Source organism: Salmo trutta, chromosome 17 (assembly GCF_901001165.1).
Source record: "Salmo trutta chromosome 17, fSalTru1.1, whole genome shotgun sequence".
Lineage (NCBI taxonomy): Eukaryota > Metazoa > Chordata > Actinopteri > Salmoniformes > Salmonidae > Salmo > Salmo trutta.
Window position 1 is genome coordinate 39,667,110 of NC_042973.1, and position 21,098 is coordinate 39,688,207.

Here is a 21,098-nt window from a genome sequence, read left to right on the forward strand (position 1 = left end):
TATAGAGTTGGTCCCCCCTTTGCTGCTATAACAGATTCCACTCTTCTGGGAATGCTTTCTACTAGATGTTGGAACATTGCTGCGGGGACTTGCTTCCATTCAGACAAAAAGTATTAGTGAAGTCAGACACTGATGTTGGGCGATTAGTTCCAATTCATCCCAAAGGTTTTCGATGGGGTTGCGGTCAGGGTTGTGCAGGCCAGTCAAGTTCTTCCACACCAATCTCGACAAACCATTTCTTTATGGACCTCGCTTTGTGCTCTTGGGGCATTGTCATGCTGAAACAGGAAAGGGCGTTCCCCAAACTGTTGCCACAAAGTTGGAAGCACAGAATTGTCTAGAATGTCATTGTATGCTGTATCATTAAGATTTCCCTACACTGGGACTAAAGGGGCCTAGCCCGAACCATGAAAAACAGCTACAGACCATTATTCTTCCTCCACCAAACTTTACAGTTGGCACCATGCATTCGGGCAGGTAGCGTTCTCCTGGCATCCGCCAAACCAGATTTGTCCGTCGGACTGCCAGATGGTGAAGCGTGATTCATCACTCCAGAGAGCGCGTTTCCACTGCTCCAGTGTCCAATGGCGGCGAGCTTTACACCACTCCAGCCGACACTCGGCATTGCATATGGTGATCTATGGCTTGTGGGCGGCTGCTCGGCCATGGAAACACATTTCATGAAGCTCCCGACGAACGTTGCTTCCAGAGGCAGTTTGGAACTCGGTAGTGAGTGTTGCAACCGAGGACAGACGATTTTTACAGCTACGGGCTTCAGCACTCAACGGTCCCGTTCTGTGAGCTTGTGTGGCCCACCACTTCGTGGCTCTGCCGTTGTTGCTCCTAGAAGTTTCCACTTCACAAATAGCCAAATCCACTCATTTGAAGGGGTGTCCACATACTTTTGTATATATAGTGTATGTACATATACAGTGAGGGGAAAAAGTATTTGATCCCCTGCTGTTTTTGTACGTTTGCCCACTGACAAAGAAATGATCCGTTTATAATTTTAATGGTAGGTTTATTTGAACAGTGAGAGACAGAATAACAACAAAAATATACAGAAAAACACATGTCAGAAATGTTATAAATTGATTTGCATTTTAATGAGGGAACCCTAACCCAGGACCGAGTTTGGGGAACCCTGTCTTAGAGTTTGGTGAGAGCATGGTTGTCCTATGGTTATTTTGAATAGAACCTTCCCACAACTTTCTGGGAATGGTGTCGGATCGTTTCTTGACTTTCGAACATTCTCAGCACATTTAAGGAACATGACCAAAAATTGTTTTTTTCTTGGTATTTTATTACTATGACAGAACGTTTCCTAAAAACGTTAAGAACATTTTTGCAATATTCAGAGAACATTCTGAGAACGTTAGTTAAAAACATATACACTGCGTTCTCAGCAATTCTGTCGTCTATCTTGTTAAGTGTGTTCAGGTGTGTTGGCCGTGCCCACTAAGTGGCCACACCTGATCTTAAAGAGCGCTTATTTCTTTTGAAATTAGGTATGTTTGAATTGACTGAAATTAACAGCTTTGAATGCATAAAAAAACATGGCATGTTAGCGCCATCCTGGGCTGCAGTCCAAACTCATAAAAGAGACACCCTCCTCCACTTACCCTCGCCTTATGCCCTTGGGGGAATCCCTGTGGCCATCTTTGTTGTTGTTTCAAATGATTAGCCAAGCAAGGGAAGTTGGCAATGTAAGCCCCTCAGCCCTCGCTTTTGATTGAGTTTGCGAGTGTACAAATATGTTCACTCCAGGCCTGAAACGCCCCATAATTCAATTTGCGATGATTGTACATTCGCTAAGAAAAGTCTGCCAAAACTTAAAACCAACATTAATATGGAGAAGTCAACATACAAGTGTAAGTAAAAACAAATGTAAATAAGTTAGAAATTGTGCTACTAATGCACATGACGGCTCAAACACGTATCATAAATGCAATGATGTTTTTGTTTGGTTAGCTTTTGGAAACGTTAATTTGTGCACATAACTTTCCCTGACATCTTCTAGCCAAGATATGAAATGCAATCATAATTGACTGTAGCACATTTAAGGCACACATAACTGTTCCATGATGACTGAAAACACAACTGTCGGATGAACGAGTGACAAATTTCCAGGCAAGAGCGGTCCATTGAAAATTCCCTCATTCTTCCCTCACCCCTTGCCCTTTCAAGTGTCAACTCGTCAGATACGTCATCAAAGTATCCACTTAATTTGAGGGCTGAAGGGAGAGGGTGTGTCTTTTAAGTGTTTGGAATACAGCCCTGGTGGTGCAGTGGACTAATTCCATGGATAATGAATAGAAGATTATTGGTTTGAAACGCACTAGCGCCGTGTCACAATAAAACAAGCATGTGTTTGCATGATTAATGCCTAAGGAAATGTATTTCCATGTGTCCTATCTGTGCTTGGAGTTCAAAAAAGATAACACAAAATAAGTTGGCAGCAGTGGTGGGAGAAGTACTCAATTGTCATACTTGAGTAAAAGTAAAGATGCCGCAACAGAAAATGACTCAAGTAAAAGTGAAAGTTACCCAGTAAAATACTACTTGAGTAAAAGTCTAAAAGTATCTGGTTTTAAATGTACTTAAGCACAGTGGTAGAAAAAGTACTTGAGGGCCTCCTGAGTGGCGCAGTGGTCTAAGGCACTGCATCGCTAAGCTGTGTCGCTAAAGATCCTAAATGTAAGGTACATTATTTTCTTTAGCAATGTAGTGTAAAAGTTGTCAAAAATATAAATAGTAAAGTACAGATACCCAAAAAACTACTTTCAAGTATTGTTACTTTTAGGAAACATTCTGTTAAAGTAATGAAATATCAAGAAAATAACGTTTTTTGGTCAAGTTTCTTAAAGGTGATTAGAATGTTCCAAAGTCAATAAACTATCCTGCACCATTCCCAGAAAATTGTCGGAATGTTGTATGCAAATAAACTATAGGATAAACATGCTCTCAGCAAACTCTAAGAAAAATATGGTTCTCAGAACGTTATGTGCTAGCTGGGGTGTTTGCGAAAAACTCTCTCTGATTTCTGCACATAAAAAATTGTACGGGATGGGAGTGATTTTAATCGGATACGGAACAGGAAAGTCCCGGGGTTAACGAACTGCTACGGGATCAGATCAGGACAGTACGGGATTTTTTTGGGACAAAACAAGTTGCGGACAAGAATGCATTTTCACTCCAGTGTCAACCGGTTTCCACTAGTTACCACAGCCACAAAGTCAAAATTGGGTATTGGGTAAAAAATGTATGAAAACAACAAAAATAAGCTTGTTGGTCTTAATTTAGGGTTAGTCATAAGGTTAGTCGTGTGGTTAGTTTAAAACACACGATTAAAAGAGAAATAGTAGAAATAGGCCGGGTGTATCACTTTGTGGCTGTGGTAACTAGTGGAAACCGTGTCTACTGCTTACATTGGTAATGACAAGTGAGTGTGTTTGTTGTAGAAAATAAATAGGCATATGTTGACATTTTGGCTACAGAGGCAGTTGGTATGTTATGAATCATGAGAGTAGATTTTTGGGGGGGAGTATGGGTAGCCCTTTATTAAATATATTTTTTAAAGCAACCCCCAAAGGTCTGTGCACGGCCCTGCACGCACGTGATGTAACGGATCCTCGCTTTGTTCACACGCACATACCTTTATCTCAACGATGGATAAAAAAAGACTAGTAGTAAAACATATTAACTGTCCTTTAGTTCCTCCCACTGATTACACCGTACATGTCACAATAGCATTGCGGACATATCCACTGTATGAACTAAACTTTCTCGCTGACTCATAACACTCATTCAAATTTCGGGTAGGAAACAATTGGACACGCACGCACGATATCTTTCCGAGGCATTACACAAATCTCTGAGCTTTGTCATGTGAAAAGGAACAGAAAGAACAGTATGAACAGTGGCCGAGACTGGTGCCAGGAGTTGGCTACACTTTTTTGTTTCACAGGGCGGTCTGATTGGCATGAACAACCCCGAGCGCAGCGCGGCGGATGAGACATTGCGGAATAGAGAGGAGACAAGACACACTGCCGAGTAAACACAGCTGGATTTGCTCTTCTTCAGTCGAGTCCTTTCACACTTTTGTCATGTGAGTAATTTGGTGTTATTTAGACTAACATTGGGTGATGGTAATTTTGTAGCCCAGATAATGTTTTTCTCACTGTAATCACCTCGTGGGTTTGCGGGGTTTCTCCATTGCAATCCGCACACTGCGACAACGCTAAAGTGCTCCTAGGTCGGTATTTTTTTTTTTATTGTTGGGAATTGTCATGTGTTTATGAAACAATCCTGCCTGATTTGATTGAATAGCACTTTACATGGGTTGAAGGGGCCCAATGTAAACGTCTAATTGGAGTATTGGAAAGTTGGATCAGGTGCATGGGGCTCTTATGCCGTTCTTTGTTTCCCACGCGATGAACTGATACGGTGTTGCAGTGTAGTGCAGCTCCACTGTTGCACTGTATTCAATAATACAATATTTGGGTTGTTTTAAGTGAGCTTTAAACACCATAGCTATCGACAATGACGAAGGTAAGACTGCAGGTTTGTTTTTGACAGGCAACGATAGCTACAGATTGTACGCCAAGATTTTTGGTATCCAAGCGCGTAAAAATCATCTGCCCTCCGTTAAAATACAATGGAGTTCCAAACTGCCTCTGGAAGCAATGTCAACACAAGAACTGTTCATCTGGAAACGTGTTCTCTGGAGTGATGAATCACGCTTCACCATTTGGCAATCAGGCGGACAAATCTGGGTTTGGCGGATGCCAGGAGAACGCTACCTGCCCCAACACATAGTGCAAACTGTAAAGTTTGGTGGAGGAATAATGGCCTGGGGCTGTTTTTCATGGTTCGGGCTAGGCCCCTTAGTTCCATTGAAGGGAAATCTTAACGCTACAGCATACAATGTCATTCTAGATGATTCTGTGCTTCCAACTTTGTGGCAACAGTTTGGGGAAGGCTCTTTCCTGTTTCAGCATGACAGTAGGCATACACAAAGCGAGGTCCATACAGAAATGGTTTGTCGAGATCAGTGTGGAAGAATTTGTACTGGCCTGCACAGAGCCCCGACCTCAACTCTATCGAACACCTTTGGCCCAACATCAGTGCCCGACCTCACTAATGCTCTTGTGGCAGAATGGATGCAAGTCCCCGCAGCAATGTTCCAACATCTAGGATGGCTTTCCACTAGAAGAGTGGAGGCTCTTATAACAGCAAAGAGGGGACCAACTCCATATTAATGCCCATGATTTTGGAATGAGATATTTGGCCATGTAGTGTATCACATTATCTGGTGTACAATTTGTAGCTAAGGCAACAGTAGTCATGGAGCTTGTTAGAGGGCCTACTTTCTGTACATTATGAACACCAACTGTAAGCTAACTTCCCCTACCCCCACCCTCTGTTGACAAAACATGTGCTAAGTATGCAGCTCACACATCCATAATTTCAATGTTTCACAACGTGGTCTGAACTCTGTACAAGAAAGATTGACTTGACTGCACGCCCAGACTGCTTTGTTTAATTCGTAGGTTCTTGTATTCGACCTACCTAATACAGATATTTTGTTTATTTCCCAGAAACGTGTCTGAAACGTAGTTGCTTGCTGATAAACTGCCAGTGGAATGCACCTGGATTATCTGACCCCAACACACCTGGTTAAAAATAAGTACCAACGGACAACACCCACGGACCACCCTTTTTCTGACATTAGGCCTACAATGCCGTCTTGCTCAATATGTCTACTCTGAAACAGGTTATAGTGCATGAGAATGGCCAGGACACAGAGAAAAGTTTGGACTGGAGTTGCACTGAGTGGCTAGAGAATGAGAACGAGGCTGTGACGGGGGTGACCAATGTTGAGACGCAAACGGTCTCAAAACCCACCGACGATAAGGAGACGCAGACCAGCAACCCGTTGATCATGCATATAGATTTGGCCAGAACGCACTCCAAACTAAAACACGCGTCTTTGGTCGACGCCAACGGCTTGCTCACCCAGTTTGACCGACAGGCCCCGGCTCGCATCTCCACGTCCCCCACCTTGAGGAGGATGAGGAGCACGCGACGTCCGCAGGTGGACTTCCGGGACCCGATGAGGATGGATAGCACACAAGAGGAGTCGGGTACGGAAGAGACACCATCCCTTTTGAGTCCCCTATCCCCAGTACACAGGCACAAGTCTCCGCTGGCGGCCTGCCCCACTCCCGATGGAGAAAACCACCACGATAATCAGCCCAATTCATCTGCAGGCCAGGGGAAAAGCAGATCGCATAGATCAAAGACTTTTAACAATGGTATCACTTGCACGAGACAAGAATCTCTGTCTGCACGTGTTGTGCAAAGATTTAGTAAAGACTTTGAATTTCCTGACAATAGCGATGATCAGGTGAGTTAATGTTATAATCACAAATGATTCAGTTGAGCATGAATTGCGGCCATATGCCACACTGTGGCTTTATGAGTTTGTATCCAAGCCTTGTAAATCAGATGGCCAGTAGCTCCACCACCACATTCCTCCTGGGTAGCAGCCCTCTCATTTTCCCTGGCCTCCTGTGGTGGCTGCTCACAATGCCAGCTTTTGACAGCAAATGAATCAGCAGTTACATGCACTGACAGCTCAGCGCAGCCCCACCACCCAGCAAGACTCACTCACTCACTCACTCACTCACTCACTCACTCACTCACTCACTCACTCACTCACTCACTCACTCACTCACTCACTCACTCACTCACTCAGACAGAGCTCCAAGGGGCCATGAGAAGGCAGCAAGGCTCCTCCACAGGCCTCCTATTCACCACCGTCAGCAGTCACCCAATAATGGGGGGGGGGGGGCAGTGGTCAATAGAAGAAGATAAAGGGGGGGATCTATTCATTGGGCTCCCAGCATTCAACCTGGGCCTTTCTCAATAGAGCCCCTACATTCTTTGCAGATATTATAGGGCTATTCTAATTCAAACGACCACATGAAAAAAAAGACTGATTTGAAATGTTGAATTTGTTTGTGAGGGATATAGCTGTGTTATGTAGGACCAGGAGCCCTGTGTAATGTTGAGTTGTGTTATGTACACTGCACCTTTCAAATCACACCTAAGGCTCTAATCATCATTGAGCTCCTAGGGCTGGTTTGCCGGACACCGATTAATCTTAGTCCTGGACTAAAAAGTATGTTCGATGGAGATTCTCTGAATGTTCTTAATCCAAGACTATGGTTAATCTGTGTCCAAGAAACCGTTCCCTAATGTTTATATATGTACTGTGCTATCGTTCACGGTCTGTGTTTGCGCCTTCACATTGGTATCTGCTGTATAACAAGCCATGTTCAACATATAATTATCCTAACCGATGCTCTTTCGTCTCTTTTTTTACAGGACAAGGTTTGCCATAATAGGTAGGTGTGTTGCATGCAATTCCACAGAGTGATTTGAATGTTAGCCAAAAATACCTGCACTGTGGCTTGCAGTTACCACACTGCCTGGACATTATTTCATGGCAGGAGGGGAATTTGCCTATAACCGACTAGCTCTGAACTATGTCACACAGTTAGGAAACCAGGATCGTATTCATTAAGCACTAAACTGAGGGTAAAAAAAATATTGTTTTCCACTGCAAAATGTTTTGCTTTGTTGTGCCCTAATGAACATGACCTAGCATGAAATACATTCAACCACTGAAAACCCTCCTATTTGCTGGCCAACAGATTTTCTTGTCGAGTTTTCACTACATTTATCTTAAGCCATCCCTTTTAACCTTTAATTGGCATTTTGTCAACAGACTCAAAGCAAATACAATTGTATTAGTCACATGCTTTGTAAACAACAGGTGTAGGCTAACAGTGAAATCCTTACTTACGGGCCCCTTGCCAACAATGCAGAGGGAAAATATAAATCATAATAACACAAGGAATAAATAAACAATGAGCAACGCTAGCTTGGCTATATACACAGGGTACCGAGTTGATGTGCAGGGGTACGAGGTAATTGAGGTAGATATGTACATATACTGTACATAGGAATAAAGTGACTAGGCAACAGGATAGATAATAAACTGTAGCAGCAGTGTATGTGATTAGTCAAAAGAGTTAGTGCATAAAGGGTCAATCCAGATAGTCCTGGTAGCTATTGGTTAACTATTTAAGTAACTATTTAGCAGTCTTATGGCTTGGGGGTAGAAGCAGTTTAGGGTCCTGTTGCTTCTAGACTTGGTCGCCTAGAATACATTGAGAGAACGGGTTCAGAATATTAGGGATCAAAGAAGGCTGTCTAAATAAAAGCATATTGGTCTCTGTTTCAGCACTAACTGATAGATACTCCGATTTTTTTTTTTTTTAGTTTGTTTAGACAAAGTTTAGGGTGAGTAGCAACTGGTTTGGAGAGCCTGTATGCACAAAAATGCAGTGGTTTGATTCATCCTTATTCAAGTTCAATCCATTAAATATTGGAAGGTGAAAAAGTATACAATAGCAGTTGAACAATAAGCTAGTCCAATAAATCTACCCTAATCCTCACTAATCACGGAACTGTATTGACAACGGTCCAGTCATCGTAAACTGTGCTCCAGGTTTAACCCACTGTGTGTGGTCTGAATTCCAATAGGTCCCAAGTTATTGCACAACGTTAGCCTAATATGATCCACTATTGCTAGCGACCCTCAGGAGCAACTACACAGACATGAAAGAAAGGTAAACTGAAGGGAATAATGTAAAATGTGGGCTACATATTAAAGGAAACACACTTAAGTGACAGTTAGAAATGCACAGTACCAGTCAAAAGTTTGGACACACCTACTCATTCAAGGGTTTTTCCTCACTTTTACTGTTTTCTGTATTGTAGAATAATAGTGAAGACATCAATACTATGAAATAACACATATGGAATCATGTAGTAACCAAAAAAGTGTTAAACAAATCCAAATATATTTTAGATTTTGTTCAAAGTAGCCACCCTTTGCCTTGATGACAGCTTTGCACACGCTTGGCATTCTCTCAATCAGCTTCATGAGGTAGTCACCTGGAATGCATTTCAATTAACAGGTGTACCTTAAGTTTATTTGTGGAATTTCTTTCCTTAATGTGTTTGAGCCAATCAATTGTGTTGTGACAAGGCAGAGGTGGTATACAGAAGATAGCCCTATTTGGTAAAAGACCAAGTCCATATTATGGCAAGAACAACTCAAATAAGCAAAGTGAAACGACAGTCCATCATTACTTTAAGACATGAAGGTCAGTCAATCCGGAAAATGTCAAGAACTTTGAATGTTTCTTCAAGTGCAGTCGCAAAAACCATCAACCGCTATGATGAAACTGGCTCTCATGAGGACCGCCACAGGAAAGGAAGACCCAGAGTTACCTCTTTTGCAGAGGATAAGTTCATTAGAGTTAACTGCACCTCAGATTGCAGCCCAAATAAATTTTCAGAGTTCAAGTAACAGAAACATCAGAACATCAGCTGTTCAGAGGAGACTGCGTGAATCAGGCCTTCATGGTCGAATTGCTGCAAAGAAACCACGGATGATTTCTGCATGTGTGGTTCCTACCATGAAGCATGGAGGAGGTGGTGTGGGGGTGCTTTGCTGGTGACACGGTCAGTCATTTATTTAGAATTCAAGGCACACTTAAACAGCATGGCTGCCACAGCATTCTGCAGCAATACGCCATTCCATCTGGTTTGTGCTTAGTGGGACTATCATTTTATTTGTATTTTTACAGGACAATGACCCAACACACCTCCAAGCTGTGTAAGGGCTATTTGACCAAGAAGGGTAGTGTTGGAGTGCTGCATCAGATGACCTGGCCTCCACAATCACCTGACCTCAACCCAATTGGGATGAGTTAGACCGCAGAGTGAAGGAAAAACAGCCAACAAGGGTTCAGCATATGTGGGAACTCCTTCAAGACTGTTGGAAAAGCATTCTAGGTGAAGCTGGTTGAGAGAATGCTAAGACTGTGCAAGGCTATCGTCAATACAAAGGGTGGCTACTTTGAAGAATCTCAAATATAAAATATATTTTGATTTGTTTAACACTTTTTTGGTTATTGCATGATTCAATGTGTTATTTCAAAGTTTTGATGTATTCACTATTATTATACAATGTAAAAAATAAATAAAAAAACCTTGAATGAATAGGTGTGTCCAAACTTTGGACTGGTACTGTATGTAGGTATTATTGACGGTGGCTCCCGATAGTGGCTCATATTTAACAAATTGTAAAAAGGAACTGAGGTAAGCCCGGGCATATAGTTAAAACATTCTAAAGCGTATAAATGAACTCTGTAGGTTCGGTGGTACAGAAGCCTATAGCTTGGGTCTCCAAATTTCAACCCCGCAAATTATGAGTTCATACAATTAAAATGTTGAATAGCGGCAGAGCTATTTATAGCCTACTTAACTGTGGAAAAGAGCCTGCAACATGTTAAGTTGATATCATTTTCTGTTTGGTTACATATGATTTATCATATACATTTTTAAATTACAGTGCATTGAGAATGCTGTTATTTCTATCAGAAAAAATAAAGTAGATGCTTTTTCCACTTGGAACTGGCAGGTTCGCTAAACCTTATTCAATTGTTTCCCTGTGTGTAAAGGTGGTGGAATTCTTAGGGAATTAAGTTAAGGTCAGAATACGGCACCTCTTTCTTTGATCTCCACCCCAAATGTGTAACTTGCTCGGGCAATTTCCCCTTGCTTAAGTTCATGGTCAGAATACATGTAGAGAGAGAAGTGCATAAAAAGGGAAAAAAGTTAAATTTACTTGTGCGTAACTGGTCTGAATTGCCCCCTTAGACTTACCCAGAAAGACTCGAATCAAATTTTATTAGTCACATGCGCCGAATACAACAGGTATCACCTTATCGTGAAATGCTTACTTACAGCCACTAACCAAAAATGCAGTTTCCAAAAATACAGATAAGAATAAGAGGGAAAAGTAACAAGTAATTAAAGAGCAGCAGTAAAATATAGAAAGACTATATACCGATACAGAGTCAATGTGTGGGGGCACCGGTTAGTTGAGGTAGGATGTACATGTAGGTAGAGTTATTAAAGTGACTATGCATAGATGATAACAACAGAGAGTAGCAATGATGTAAAGGGGGGGGGGCAATGCAAATAGTCTGGGTAGCCATTTGACTAGATGTTCAGCAGTCTTATGGCTTGGGGGTAGAAGCTATTTAGGAGCCTCTTGAACATAGACTTGGTGCTCCGGTACCGCTTGCCGTGCAGTAGCAGAGAGAACAGTCTATGACTAGGGTGGCTGGAGTTTTTGACAATTTTTAGGGCCTTCCTCTGACACCGCCTGGTATAGAGGTCCTGGATGGCAGGAAGCTTGGCCCCAGTGATGTACTGGGCCGTTCGCACTACCCTCTGTAGTGCCTTGCGGCCGGAGACGGAGCAGTTGCCATACCAGGCAGTGATGCAACCAGCCAGGATGCTCTCGATGGTGCAGCTGTAGAACCTTTTGAGGATCTGAGGACCCATACCAAATATTTTCAGTCTCCTGAGGGGGAATAGGTTTTGTTGTGCCCTCTTCACAACTGTCTTGGTGTGCATGGACCATGTTAGTTTGTTTGTGATGTGGACACTAAGGAACTGGAAGCTCTCAACCTGCTCCACTGCAGCCCCGTCGATGAGAATGGGGGCGTGCTCAGTCCTCTTTTTCCTGTAGTCTACAATCATCTCCTTTGTCTTGATCACTTTGAGGGAGAGGTTGTTGTCCTGGCACCACAATGCCAGGTCTCTGACCTCCTCCCTATAGGCTCTCGTCGTTGTCGGTGATCAGGCCTACCACTGTTGTTTCATCGGCAAATTTAATGATTGTTTTGGAGTCATGCCTGGCCGTGCACTCATGAGTGAACAGGGAGTACAGGAGGGGACTGAGCACGCACCCCTGATTTGAGGATCAGCGTGGCGGATGTGTTTATCTACCCTTACCACCTGGGGGCAGCCTGTCAGGAAGTCCAGAAACCAGTTGCAGAGGGAGGTGTTTAGTCCCAGGGTCCTTAGCTTAGTGATGAGCTTTGAGGGCACTATGGTGTTGAACACTGAGCTGTAGTCAATGAATAGAATTCTCACATAGGTGTTCCTTTTGTCCAGGTGGGAAAGGGCAGTGTGGAGTGCAATAGAGATTGCATCATCTGTTGGGGTGGTATGCAAATTGGAGTGGGTCTAGGGTTTCTGGGATGATGGTGTTGATGGTGTTGATGTGAGTCATGACCAGCCTTTCAAAGCACTTCATGGCTACAGGCGTGAGTGCTACGGGTCGGTAGTCATTTAGGCAGGTGTCCCTTAGTGTTCTTGGATACAGGCATGGTGGTCTGCTTAAAACATGTTGGTATTACAGACTCGGACAGGGAGAGGTTGAAAATGTCAGTGAAGACACTTGCCAGTTGGTTTAGCGCATGCTCGCAGTGCACGTCCTGGTAATCCGTCTGGCCCTGCGGCCTTGTGAATATTGACCTGTTTCAAGGTCTTACTCGCATCAGCTGCGGAGAGCATGATCAAACAGTCTTCTGGAACAGCCGATGCACTCACGCATGTCTCAGTGTTTTTTGCCTCAAAGCAGTTTAGCTCGTCTGGTAGGCTCGTGTCACTGGGCAGCTCTCAGCTGTGCTTCCCTTTGTAGTCTGTAATGGTTTGCAAGCCCTGCCACATCTGGCTCTGATGCTCATCGGTGTAGTACAATTCAATCTTAGTCCTGTATTGACCCTTTGCCTGTTTGATGGTTTGTCGGAGGGCATAGCGGGATTTCTTATAAGCTTCCGGGTTAGAGTCCCGCTCCTTGAAAGCGGCAGCTCTATCCTTTAGCTCAGTGCGGATGCTGCCTGTAATCCATGGCTTCTGGTTGGGGTATGTACGTACAGTCACTGTGGGGAAGACGTCATTGACGCACTTATTGATGAAGCCAATGACTGATGTGGTGTACTCCTCAATGCCATCGGTGGAATCCCGGAACATTCCATTCTGCGCTAGCAAAACAGTCCTGTAGCTTACCATCTGCTTCATCTGACCACTTTTTTATTGATCTAGTCACTGGTGCTTCCTGCTTACATTTAGCTTGTAAGCAGGAATCAGGAGGACAAAATTATGTTCAGATTTGCCAAATGTAGCGCGAGGGAGAGCTTTGTATGCATCTCTGTGTGTGGAGTATAGGTGGTCCAGAGTTTTTTTCCCCTGGTTGCACATTTAACATGCTGATAGAAATTTGGTAAAACGGATTTAAGTTTCCCTGCATTAAAGTCCCCGGCTACTAGGAGTGCCGCCTCTGGGTGAGGAATACAGCTCATTCAATGCTCTCTTAGTGCCAGCCTCTGACTGTGGTGGTATGTATACAGCTACGAAAAATACAGATTAAAACTCTCCCGGTAAGTAGTGTGGTCTACAGTTAATCTTGAGATACTCTACCTCAGGCGAGCAATAGCTCGAGACTTCCTTAGATATCGTGCACCAGCTGTTATTTACAAAAATACATAGTCCGCAGCCCCTTGTTTTACCAGACGCCGCTGTTCTATCCTGCCGGTACATTGTATAACCAGCCAGCTGTATGTTTAGATTGTCGTCATTCAGCCGCGACTCCTTGAAGCATAAGATGTTAGTTTTTTTATGTCCCGTTGGCAGTTTAATCTTCTGCGTAACTCGTCGATTTTTATCCTCCAAGGATTGCACATTTGCTAGCAGAATGGAGGAAAGTGGGGGTTTATTTGATCGCGTACGAATTCTCAGAAGGCAGCCCGCCCTTTGGCCCCTCTTTCTCTGCCGCCTTTTCACGCAGATCACAGGGATCGGGGCCTGTTCCCGAGGAAGCAGTATATCCTTTGCGTCGGGCTTGTCAAACTCGTTAAAGGAAAAAAAGTATTCTGCTTGTCCGTGGTGAGTAATCACAGTCCTAATGTCTAGAAGTTATTTTCGGTCATAAGAGACGGTAGCGGCAACATCATGTACAAAATAAGTAATAAAAATGTTTTGCAAATAAACAAACAAAAAAGCACAATCGGCTGGGGGCACGTAAAACGTCTGCCTTTTTTCTCCTGCGCCATCTTACACTCACAGCTGTAATCCCTGCTAAATATGAGTCTAACATGTATTTACATTTTTACATTTTAGTCATTTAGCAGACGCTCTTATCCAGAGTGACTTACAGTAGTGAAAGCATACATTTCAATTCATTTCATACAGTTTTTATTTTTTTGACTCATTTTTTCATTGACTCATTGGGTTGAATACTTATCTAATCAAGATATATTATTGTTTCATTTTCCATTAATAGTAGTTTTTTTGTTGTTGTCTATCTTTTAGGTAAAAAAATGACATACTTTCTACCATAAATTACATAACTAATGCATAAGATTACAACACATTAATTCCTCAAAGGTATAGTGCAGTTAAAAATGCGTTTTTCCTTTTGAAAAAAAAAAAGGAAGGTATTTCCTTCACAAAAAAAAGTTTAAATAACACACACAAATTGCGAAAATGATGATGCCTTTTTTGTGTATGAGCTGTGTAAAAATAAATAATTAAAGGCTGGAATTTCGGCCTGTTCAGGTGGGATGGAACTTTTGGCCCATGTCATGATGTCACAATATGACCAATGACTGTTCGTCTGGGTATGGGGGTGGGCTCTAGACCATCCTATCCGCCAATCACGCCTGTCTATGTCAATATAGTCATATTTGTTTCCTAACGCCCACATGATCAGACTGAGCATTTAACGGGCCAAAGGAGGCTCAGGGAAATATATTATAAAACATGTATTTTGGAGTAATTTTCATAAACAAAACACACTGATTTATTAGACATACAGTGGTGATTTAAAAATACAATTACAAAGACTGCATGAGGGCTTTAATTGGCAGTCTTTAATTCTTCTTGATTCATGGTCAGATTTACATTTATTACACATTTACTCATTGTCATTATTACTGGAGAATTTGCCAAGAAGACCGTTTGGCCAGAAATAATTGAATTCCTTTAGGCATTTCTACATTGTTGAAATACCATGTGTACTCACTGCACTGTGAACAAGCAAGCGAATAAGGAGTTTGTGAACAGTGGCATGATTTGCCTACATAATATGGGTGGTAGTGGTGGTAGTGGTGGTAGTGGTGGTAGTGAATAGTGGGTGTGGTGGTAGTGGTGGTGGTAGTGGATAGTGGTGGTAGTGAATAGTGGGTGTGGTGGTAGTGGTGGTGATAGTGGGTGTGGTGGTGGTAGTGAATAGTGGGTGTGGTGGTAGTGGACAGTAGTAGTGGGTGTAGTGGTAGTAAAGCACGTTTCCTACCCCAAGGTGCAAAAATAATAATAACAAGCCAGAATATAAAACACAGCAAACAAAACTATATACCGGTATTGCCAGATCCGGAGGCATTATAGTATGTCAAAATGAGGTGTATCATCGTATAACAGTGAGTAATGGTGTAATAAGAGTATGTCAGTGAGGTACAGCATAATAGAGTTGTAATAATGACAATGTGTAATAAATGAGGTACATTTCTCAACATAATGGGGTACATAGAATATTCTGTCTAACTGTATTATGCTGTACCTCACTGACCTACTCTTTTCCTCACGTTGTATTACACCTCACTTATTACGCCATTATTCACTGACACCTTTTAGATGATATACACTGTACCTCATTTTGACATACTGTATACATCACACCTAAAATACTGTTAGTCACACTAGTTAGAACGTTTTTGGATACTATGGGGCCTTATTGGTCAGTTTTGTATGGAAACTGTCCTTTATTGGTCAGAATGTTCTACAAACGGTCTCTCTGTTCATAACCTGATCTCTTCCTGTTTCCCCCAGACTACAGGAGAGGAGGCGGAGTTCTGTGGTGGTCAGTCTACCCGGATTGGACGTTTCGCCGGGGGACCTGTTTGTGTCCAATGGGGTGGCGGACATACTGAACTTCTCAGGTTAACGCCAAACTTTCGTTTCTGCACTTTTTTGCTAAATTTTTGTCAACAGCTTGTTTTTGATTCCTTATAAACCCAGATTGTAGGCCTACAGTGATCAGTGTTATTTGTTATATTATTTTAGTTACCTACAAGGAGAGCCTATTAAATTACTATTTAATATTAGGGATTACAATACTAATTCCTATCTTTACCTAGCTATAACTTTAGTAACTGCATCAGAAGTTTACTTACCCAAATATACAAGTAACATTCCTTAACTATTTTCAGATTATTGCCACATTCAGGCAAAATGATAAGGCTGTTTACACTTAACTTGATTTCCTGTAAATTCCTATCTAGATCCTGTGGATCACTTTTTTTTTTCTTCTTCTATCACATTTTCGCAACAGAAGAACTATGAAGCCAGGCTTTTGTAGATAATGACAAAACCATGTTCTCCATTTCCACAGACACCAAGAAACCCAAGTGGCCTTTCTCCAGACGTAGCACGGTATGTGTGCTGCCTGTTTGTTCTCCCCCTGCTACTCGCCCTAGCTAGCGTGACCTGCCACCAGTCAGTCTAGTTTTTTGTGGTTTTGGTTGCTATTGCTTTGAAGCTGTCAGTGTGCTCAGGAAGCTGGAATGGAATTAAGGATATTGTTCTCTGACCCACTTTTTTTAATCAAAGCATATTCATGAATTCACTTTCTTCCCCTCTGTTCTCATGGCCTCCTGAGATTTCATAATGTGTCAACAACACTGAGCCAAACCAATTCAATCCAAATCAATTCATATTGAAGGTGTTTGACCAGACTGATAGATAGATGGGAAAATGTATACACAAAACACTATTGGTGTGTACTGTCGTTCACTGTTCCACCATGCACACATGCGTTTGCGTACACAGACACGCTCGTACACACACACAAACATACACACATTCACTCTTACTATACACACACACATTCCCACTTAGACAGACAATCATACCTATAGTAAAGAATGCATTGATTGTTCAAGTCATTTTTAACATTTAACCTGTAGTTGTTCCTCTCAGACTAAAGGGAAGACTACACGCACTGCATCTGATATTGAGAAATATCTATTGAAGGAACAGATTCAAGACTGGAGGGACACAGACTTCCAGAAGTACAAGGTGAAGAAAGCCATATGAACACCAGAGCTGAAGAAGCCATTTTTCCTCCTAGCTGTGTAATATCTTATTGTTACATGTCTGCGTTTGTAACTTGGGAGACAGTCATCATTGAGTCGGTGCCCCTAGGAATTACTACAGGAACAGGGAAGCCCCTGAAACATATAAATGACACATTGAACGGGAATACGACTTTGTTGGCCTACGCACATGACAAGCGTACATTTTTAAACTGTAGCTAGACAGCAGATGATAATAGACTTACAGCATTGAGGATAGTAACAAGACAGGCTACAGAATGCTTTCGCCTTGTACTTATGACCGCACTGGCACATCCGTGTTAAAACCACAACGACTCAGCCCCCCCCCATACATTATGGTTTTAGTATTATTCAAATAACACCTATCCAACCATCCATCTGTCTTATCATTCCATCCACCCCCAGGACTGTTCTCTAGAAGAGTTCCTGAGGGACTGCGATTCGTCTCAGCTGATGTCTGACTGTGACCCTCAAGACTACAAGAGACAGGAAGCCATCTGGGAACTCTTTACCAGCGAGTGTGTTTACTTCCTGGATCAGCTCATGGTGCTCAAAGAGGTGACTTACTAGATATACGCCCCCCCACACACTTTTGAACAGGAATGGCAGCTCACCATTGCAACCAAAAACCTTCTGCTTTTTGTGGCTTTTAGAACACCAATGTCATGTTGTGATGGTTCGAACGGGCCTTTCCTTTGAATTGACACGGCCCCTTTCTAAAATATACTTTGTTGGGGAACTCTTTCTTCAGCTTTATTGTGATGAAATGTTACAATCTCTACGATGAAATTGAATACAGCAAAAACAGATATAATCCCTCCCTCTTGTTTGTGTTCCTTTGTGTAATAGCTAATATATTTCTAATGTGTTTGTTTTTAATGTGTTTAATAAAAAATATAAATAAATATTGTGTCCGTCAGGTGTTTCTGGCCACGCTGACCAACCTGCAGATGAGGGACTACCTGTCTGACGTGGACACTTGGAGGCTGTTTGCCAACCTCAACGAGCTGTGTCTGGTGAGACCGTAGAGATACATACTGTATATTATATTAGATTGGATTAGTAGGGCTGTGAATATCATGGAGTTTGGATGACGGTAACTGGCCAGCCAAATGACCGCATCTCCTTAATAACCGTTCAAATACTACCTCTTTTCCTCTCCTGACTGCATGTGCTGATATAGAATGGGCCTCCCCATTCAAGTCAATGATAGCATAATGGGACTGGCAGCCATTGCAAGTGTACCCATTGGAGCAAAGCAGGAAGTGTAACCATCAATATGTGCTATGATTTGTTGACAAAAAGAAATACATTCCATTGCATGAGCCACATCAGTTAACATCATTTGAATGAACATTTTACATACCATGGACATTTTTGCATCACAATACCAGGCAGCCATTGAGTGTACCCATGTAATGAGTTTACCAATCAAATTGCCAGTTTTAGAGGTTCCAAGCCCGTTCTATTCATTCTATTTCTGTGTGCTGCTGCTGCGTTGTGGGGGGGCATTGCCTAGGCAACCAAAGACTCGTTTGCTACAGTACCTTGCTTGTTTCAGCAAGGAGCAACAAACTTTTATCACGTTGTTGAGTCCATTGTCACAGAAACCGTCCCATGTTCAGTCATCTGTTTGTTCCTAAAGTATGATATTTTTTTTTACCCGTAGAGTCGATTGACGCCAACAGTGCATCAATCAAAGTAAAATAATACAAAAATCCTCATCAAAATCTGTCAGTTTGGAATGTGTTTTTTTTTGCTTTGGATGTGTCTCAATCCATAGCATCCACTGATGTCGCACTTCCACATCTGAGGTGAAAGGTGGTAGAGCGAGAGCAGTGTTTGTCAGACCATAAGACATCCCGAAAATCGGTATTCTCACACAAACATCTGTAGCATCCGAATGATTTGACCTGCAAACTACTATGACCACTCTGTAAAGAGACTTTCCCGATAGTGGTCTCTGTTTTGCTCTACGACCCCCCACAAGTGTCACAGGACTTGTCTGAAGTGTGTATGTATGCATGTTAGAGGCCGACCGATTATGATTTTTCAACGTCGATACCGATTATTGGAGGACCAAAAAAAGCCGATACTGATTAATTGGACGAGATATATATATATATATATAAAATTTGTAATAATGACAATTACAACAATACTGAATGAACACTTATTTTAACTTAATATAATACATAAATAAAAATCAATTTAGTCTCAAATAAATAATGAAACATGTTCAATTTGGTTTAAATAATGCAAAAACACAATGTTGGAGAAGAAATTAAAAGTGCAATATGTGCCATGTAAAAAAGCTAACGTTTAAGTTCCTTGCTCAGAACATGAGAACATATGAAAGCTGGTCGTTCCTTTTAACATGAGTCTTCAATATTCCCAGTTAAGAAGTTTTAGGTTGCTGTTATTATAGGACTCTTTCTCCCTATACCATTTGTATTTCACATACCTTTGACTATTGGATGTTCTTATAGACACTATAGTATTGCTAGCCTAATCTCGGGAGTTGAGTTGATAGGCTTGAAGTCATAAACAGCGCTGTGCTTCAAGCATTGCGAAGAGCTGCTGGAAAACGCAGGAAAGTGCTGTTTGAATGAATGCTTACGAGCCTGCTGCTGCCTACCACCGCTCAGTCAGACTGCTCTATCAAATTGACTTAATTATAATATAATAAACACACATACGTGCCTTAGTTTCCGGATTTGACCATATTAATGACCTATCATTTCGAAAACAAAACGTTTATTCTTTCAGTGAAATACGGAACCGTTCCGTATTCTATCGGTCTAAATATTGCTGTTACATTGAAGATTGTGCAATGTTATGTCATAATTATGTAAACTTCTGGCAAATTTGCTAGGAAGAACTGGTCTAAACACAGCTTGCAACTAGCCAAGCAGCCCAAACTGCTGCATATACCCTGACTCTGCTTGCACTGAACACCAAGAGAAGTGACACAATTTCCCTAGTTAATATTGCCTGCTAACATGAATTTCTTTGAACTAAATATGCAGGTTGAAATTATTTTTTTTACTTGTGTATTGGTTTTAAGAAAGGCATTGATGTTTATGGTTAGGTACATTAGTGCAACGATAGTGCTTTTTTCACGAATGCGCTTGTTAAATCATCACCCGTTTGGCGAAGTTGCCTGTGATTCGATGATGATTTAACCGGCACCGCATTGATTATATGCAACGCGGGACAAGATAGTTAAACTAGTAATATTATCAACCATGTGTAGTTTGTTTTTTGTAAGGTCAGTTTAATACTAGCTAGCAACTTACCTTGGCTCCTTGCTGCACTCGCGTAACAGGTGGTCAGCCTGCCGCACAGTCTCCTCGTGGATTGCAATGTAATCGGCCATAATCTGCGTCCAAAAATGCCGATTACTGATTATGAAAACTTGAAATGGGTAATCGTCCATGCCGATTTAATCGGTCGACCTCTAATGTACGTATGTATACAGTTGAAGTCGGAAGTTTACATACACTTAGGTTGGAGTCATTAAAACACGTTTTTCAACGACCACAAATTTATTGTTATCAAACTATAGTTTTGGCAAGTCGGTTAGGACATCTACTTTGTGCATGACACAAGTAATTTTTCCAACAATTGTTTACAGACAGATTATTTAACTTATAATTCACTGTATCGCAATTCCATGGGTCAGAAGTTTACATACACTAAGTTGACTGTGCCTTTTAATTAATCAGCTTGGAAAATTCCAGAAAATTATGTTATGGCTTTAGAAGCTTCTGATAGGCTAACTGACATAATTTGAGTCAATTAGAGGTGTACCTGTGGATGTATTTCAAGGCCTACCTTTGCTAGACATGGGGAAAATCAAAAGAAATCAGCCAAAACCTCCACAAGTCTGGTTCATCCTTGGGAGCAATTTCCAAATGCCTGAAGGTACCATGTTCATCTGTACAAACAATAGTACGCAAGTATAAACACCATGGGAGCACGCAG

General features: G+C 41.9%; 1 protein-coding gene across 1 annotated transcript in view; it reads left to right on the forward strand.

The window, feature by feature from the left end:
- Nucleotides 1-3,648: 3,648 nt before the first annotated feature.
- Nucleotides 3,649-21,098, forward strand: part of LOC115152170 (pleckstrin homology domain-containing family G member 7) — a 33,304-nt gene continuing 15,854 nt past the window's right edge. Inside the window, exons 1-8 of the mRNA XM_029696742.1 lie at nt 3,649-4,108; nt 5,601-6,409; nt 7,393-7,412; nt 15,826-15,935; nt 16,388-16,428; nt 16,975-17,073; nt 17,517-17,669; nt 18,032-18,127. Coding sequence (XP_029552602.1) covers nt 5,759-6,409; nt 7,393-7,412; nt 15,826-15,935; nt 16,388-16,428; nt 16,975-17,073; nt 17,517-17,669; nt 18,032-18,127 — 1,170 coding nt within the window. The 5' untranslated portion in view covers nt 3,649-4,108; nt 5,601-5,758. The remainder of the gene's footprint in view (nt 4,109-5,600; nt 6,410-7,392; nt 7,413-15,825; nt 15,936-16,387; nt 16,429-16,974; nt 17,074-17,516; nt 17,670-18,031; nt 18,128-21,098) is intronic.